This window comes from Poecilia reticulata, linkage group LG21, assembly GCF_000633615.1.
Source record: "Poecilia reticulata strain Guanapo linkage group LG21, Guppy_female_1.0+MT, whole genome shotgun sequence".
NCBI classification, from domain to species: domain Eukaryota; kingdom Metazoa; phylum Chordata; class Actinopteri; order Cyprinodontiformes; family Poeciliidae; genus Poecilia; species Poecilia reticulata.
In genome coordinates, this window is record NC_024351.1 from 24925525 (window position 1) to 24931524 (window position 6000).

Here is a 6000-nt window from a genome sequence, read left to right on the forward strand (position 1 = left end):
TTAACCACATCAAGCATCAGAAATAAGGTTCTAGCTTTTCACACACATACAAAAAGTTATATGATAACATAATTCCTCTGTGACCTTAGACAATTCTTTATATGACCAGTCACCTAATCACCTGAGAAAAATCCAAAATATTTTCTGAAAAGTCCGTGTTTTAAAATGTTGCTTTTATCCGTCAGTGGGTTTTCACAAATCGAACAATAAATAAATAAAACATTGCAATATGTTTTTGTTCCTCTAACAAACAGATAAAACCTTTCTACTCTCTCTGACCAACAATTCAGATTGAGAGTTCCATCTGTCAACTGGGCCAAAGGCTAAATCTTCACATTTCAGAGGAAGGAGCCAGCACATTATTGGCATTTTACACGATCAATGACTTAGGTTCCCTTTTCATTACTCAGGTCAGTTCAGTTCCTTTTGGTTTCACTTAAATATCTTGGGACTCTGCCCCTAAGCAATCAATATTATAACATTGTCAACTCTATTGGAAGCAGGATCCTGAGTAAAGAATGCTCCATCTGTGTGTTTGACTGCTACCTGCCAGGTCAGGACAACAAACAGGAAAAGCCATGGGAAGCTCTTCATAGCAAGCACACGGTTGTGACAAGATCCCATCCATCACCAATTTATTCCAATTCCGAGTGATTTAGGTCCATTTGGGTCTCCTGTGGGTTCAGCACACACCTGTCATTTGCATAATTAAGCCCTGGGGGAGCAGTGGAAGGCAGTCATTTGCTGCATTAAATCCTCACCTTATCAATCAGGGGAACATAAAGACACATGAGGACCCATGACACTTGGCTTCCTGCCTTCATTTGAAATGCTAAACAAAACTTTATTTCCATGCCTGAAGCTGGGCCTGGTATGCATGTTAGCTGTCTCAGGGAGATGAAGCTCTGCCCCTTCCCTCGGGGGGCTCGATCATCAATCAGTCTCCAACTAACTTCTGTCTAAGTCCTAGACAGTCAAGACGGATGGTGCCAGCATCTACAGGATGCTGCAGTATCCCATTAATTCTCCTGTTAGCATGCACTAAGAGAAATAGCAGCAAGATGTGAAGCATTTTATCTGTTCTCTAGCCGTCACAGTCGGCTCCCTTGTTTGGCCGAGGGTCACTAGTTAATCATTTCACAGGCGCTGGTAGTGATGTGTCAAAATCAGACACCATCCATTCTCGGCATTGAGTCAAACAAAGACACAAGTGTCCCCCAACAAGAGCCCGTTCTGTCTGAACGACTCGTTGGCTCCGCCACAACCAGCAGACAGTCCTGAACAGAACCAGGGGATGAATGGATGCTATTTTCACAACGCACGCTCCTTCGCAAAATGAAACCCTGGCAGGCTGCTGGGACACTTCAACGGGCCTTTTTCAACACTCCCTCCACGAAGGCCACCAAACGGACGCAGCAAGCGCAGAGACTGACCGACATTTACTGCAATACAAAGAGTTAAAGACACACTGGGAAGAGGGGAGGGGGTGGACATAAGTGAAAGACAAGCGGTCCCTCTTTGCAGAGAGTGATGAATGAGTGGATCACAGGAAGTTTTGGAAAAAGTCTTTCACTCCACACAGGGGGGTTCTCAAATGGAATGACTGACAGCTAAACGCACCAACTCCACCTGCACCAACATGTCGGCTGGATACTTTACTCACTGCTCATGTTATTATCACAGAATCCTATAATAGGCTTGTCTTAGGAGAATAACTGCTTTATTGGTGCTCATCTGAAATTAGGACATGTCCATCAAATTAAATGGATGTAAAAAAAAATAGAAACAGCTACCTTGCCAATTAAATCTATGGCACCGAGTCCTAAAATCCTCCAAAAGACAAAGACTGATTTTTTTTCTGGTTCTATAATTTAGCAAGGTCATTTTATGTGTGTGTGTGTGTGTGTGTGTGTGTGTATGTGCGAGTCAGACATTGAGCATCTAACTCATCCCACTGCAGCAGTGTCGACTGACTGACAGAGTCTACCAGGCTGCTAATACTAGATTAAATCACGATTTTCAGCAAGAAAACTTTAACTAACAATTCTGTCATAACAACTAAGCTACATCAATTCTAGTTACTTCAAACTCCCCTAAAAAGTGTTGTCAGAACAAATTCAAAGGGATTTTACCAAAGCAGTTCCAGGTCCCAGGTTTCAGGTTGAGCCAAGAGAAAAGCGATGATAGATCAGTTCGGGATAAAAATCTCAAGCTGTACCCCTAAACCTCATAGTGTTTATGCAGTGGATTTGTATTTTAATCCCTTTGGGACAAGCATTCACAGATATTTAACAAATTGAGCCTGAGAAACATCCCAAAAAAAGAATGTGCCACACATCAACAGCACTTTTTCTTAAAAATCTGTTAACTAACCAAAGGGTTTTTGTTTGTATTTATTTGTCCCTCACATAATAAACATTTCAATATCCTTGAGGAGGATTCTCATTGGAGATATTCAACCCTTCTCCCCAGTCGGCTACAAACAGATGCTGAAGTTTAAATTCTTATTAAATGACAGTTAACAGAAAGCACGAGCCATTTTCAACCATCCATCCATTTTCTTTACACCCTTGTCCCTCAGTGGGGTTGCTGGTGCCTCTCCAGCTGGCGTTCCGAGCGAGAGGCGGGGTCACCCTGGACAGGTCACCAGTCTGTTGCAGGGCAACACAGAGACAGACAGGACAAACAATCGTACACACACACACGTGCACACACACACACACACACACACACACCCCTAGGGACAATTTAGAGAGGCCAATTAACCTGACAGTCATGTTTTTGGACTGTGGGAGGAAACCAGAGTACCCGGAGGAAACCTACGCATGCACAGGGAGAACATGGAGACTCCATGCAGAAAGACCGGGGCCGGGAATCAAACCCAGAACCTTCTTGCTGCAAGGTAACAGCTCTACCACTGTGCAGCCCCCATTTTCAACCAATATAACTGAAAAGTAATGTCTGGCACCCTCTCTMCACAAAGCTCAAAATTTGTGGGGAAACAAAAAGTGACTCTCTAATTCAGGGCACTTTTCCTGCCATGGTAATTAGTTTTTAACCTGGTTAATACAGTGGAAAAGCAAGAAGGCAATAAAATCCAAGGGACACTACTCTGTTTCTTACAGTGAGAAAATAACCCTTATATATTGATTTCACCATTCAGATCATCTATTTTGGATCTGCTTCGTGAAATTTGCCTCATATTGTTTTTACAGTCACAGACAGTTGGACTAACTGCTCTGTTGTTCAGCTGATGGAAATACTTTGAATTGTTTCTGTTCTTCAGGAAACTACTGAATGGACAATTTGGTGTCAATGGAGCCACTGCAAGAAGTGCTGATGGTGCAACATGATTCTCATTTTATTTAGATTAAGCACCCCTTAATACAGAAGTGTCTCATGGCTCAGCAGAGATAAAGCTAATAAAGGTGCAGCGTCAAAGCTGGAGTTTGATTCACATGGATTTAAACAATGCGGGGATAAACTCAGCGTGCGGCTGCCTTACCTAGAGGTACTTCCTTAAGTTGCTCCTCAAACAGATTAATTAATAGAGACGGGCTTCCGTTGTGGGGACTTTGCAGTGAGACACAATAAGAAAAGGTGGTTGGAGCGATTAGTTTTGAGGTGCAGCGTTCTCTCTGTGGAGAGAAGTTCTGAGCTTTTCTTCAAACCTGAGGGCACAACTGGATCTTATGCATATTAAAACAACAAGAACAATAAGAAGTCACTCCATGGGGCTGAATCAGTGATAGCCTGCTAACATTAGAGACATAACACAACTTGAGGCAGGCTGTGTTGCTCTAAATTACATGGCCTAATATATTTCATTAGCACACCTCCCTCAGAGGGGTCCCTAATGGATGACAGCGTGGCAGAAAGCTCATCTGCCAGGGATGCTAATTTGTTCTAAAGCACATTCCGTTCACTTATTACTGGCTGCTGCTCCTTATAAGTGGTTTAGATTGAGGTTGTCCACTTTGGAAAAAAAAGGTCTTGGCTGATGATGCACGCCACTTTAGTTCTATGACCTAAGATGGCCGGGTTTAATCTAGTGGATCTATTCTAAGGATTTTTATCATTCAAGCCGGGTAGCCACCAAAAAACAATCCTGCGAATATTTCAGGAGAAAAAAGGCAAATTATCTTCGACTGTAATGTCATTAGATTAGAGCCTGAGAGCCGTTAGAGCCTCACAAAAACAATTGAACCCTTCCTCTTGTACTGCTACAGAAGAAGCTGCCGTACCTGTTATCCGTTGTGTCAGGACTGTTTGGGGCAACAGGATAGCACAGCTTCCTCTGAACCAGTGGACTCTGCTGCTGACCGAGTCAGCTTTGGATCACTTGAAGAGAAAAGCGTTTGCGCTGAAGAGCTCAACTCACTTACTGATTAATCCCCAAGTCAACAGACTCAGGGTGATAAAATGAAGAGCTTTACAATCAATTAGAATAGAATCTAATGATTCAGCTGCATGAATCCTTTTACCAACACAAACATTCCGCCGTTCATGTCCATATTGTTAATATGTTTTCTATTGGTTGTTATTTAAGCAAATTACAAGTTTGCAAACTACACATTTCTTCTTTTCAAACTACTGCTGTGGTATGACACCTCTAGCCACACAGGTTAAATGAAGTTCAACTACTTACGCTCACAAGCATCTCCTTTCTGATGAAATCCAGCTTTGCATATACATTTCCCAATGGGCACGAGCCATTCCCCTTCAGCGCTGCAGTGCATCTTGGGGGAGTTATCAGCCTCCTCCTCAGCATCATTCACACACATGCCTTCCACCTCCACCAGCGAGGAGAACTCCGATCCTGTCACCGTGTCTGGGAAGGTGGCCAGATTCTCAATGATCGACCAGCACTTCTTGTAGTAGACTTTGACAGAGACCAGGGCGATGCATGCCCCGACGTCCTGGAAGGCGAGGTAGAACCCCCGCCTGGACAGTGGACCGATGATGCGCACCTCCGTATTCAGCTTCATCTTCCTCTCGCCCAGGTCTCCCTGGGTGAAGCTCTCGTCTGCCGCGATTGTATCAATTTTCACATACTGATTCTCCCTCAAGCCCCGGCCAACCTCGGAATCTGTTTCCTGGTAATACAGGTTGAACGTCTCCTTGCAGGCACCCACCACACCAGGCAGGCTGTTACAATCCCTCAAGGTGAACTTCAGCTCGACAAAAATTCTCTGGGCATCGCCCTTCTCTATCCAGTTAGTCCGAAGCCAGTTGTTCTGATTGGGCTCCATGACTTTACAGACCTGGTAGGTACGAATGGGTGTGTAGTTTTCATCCAAGCCACTGATCTCTTCCCACTAAAAGGAAATAAGATGCATTAAAAATGAATCTATCCATAAGAAAATGCATTTCAATATTGCTGTGAGGTGCAGGCGGAAACTTAAATTGGAGCTGATCAAACTAACTGATCAAAGATGAATGAAATCTAGAGACAATGACCTGCAGAGGGAGGAAGAAGATTGGATGTTCTATCTTACACACACATCTTTAAACAGTGATTGTGTTTTGTTTATCAGATTGTCCTTGCAATTTTTATTTTAAAAGTTTGTCACTGCAAGCTTTAATCAGACTTGTGCAAGTGGTTCACTTAAGGCCTTTGTGCTCTGAATGTTAAAAGCCGGCTGCATTCGGAGGCACAAACCAGCCTCGCGAACTCGTCCCTCTCCTGCTCCTTTTGTAAGAGGAGTAAGAAACCAGAGTGATTAAACCATTATTATCCCCTATTACACAGCAGAGAAAGCACCGAGTGAAAAAACATCGAGGTGCGGAGGGCATCCACTGGAATGCATGTGAGCATGCAGGGATTCTGCAGACTTACCCCATTGGGAGGATAGGAGATCCACTCCAGCTCTGTCTGCTGCGCCTTCGAGTCCAGTAGAATCACTAGCGACAGGAAACCAAGAGGCAGGTGGTTAAAACTCACTCCAGGGGCAGGGAGCCGTGTGTGTGTGTGTGTGTGTGTGTGTGTGTGTGTGTGTG

The 6000-nt window shown here is 43.9% G+C and overlaps 1 protein-coding gene across 10 annotated transcripts in view; it reads right to left on the bottom strand.

Annotated features, from left to right (window-relative positions):
* Positions 1-6000, bottom strand: part of epha7 (eph receptor A7) — a 210597-nt gene that overhangs the window by 202835 nt on the left and 1762 nt on the right. For 9 of the 10 annotated variants that reach the window (XM_017302239.1, XM_008398595.2, XM_008398594.2 and 6 more), the window contains exons 2-3: positions 5840-5904; positions 4649-5318 (exon numbers count right to left, since the gene is read on the bottom strand). In XM_017302239.1, the coding sequence (XP_017157728.1) occupies positions 4649-5318; positions 5840-5904 (735 nt within the window). Of the gene's footprint in view, positions 1-4240; positions 4342-4648; positions 5319-5839; positions 5905-6000 lie in introns of those variants that run through there. The other variant, XM_008398601.2, reaches the window with a different exon arrangement.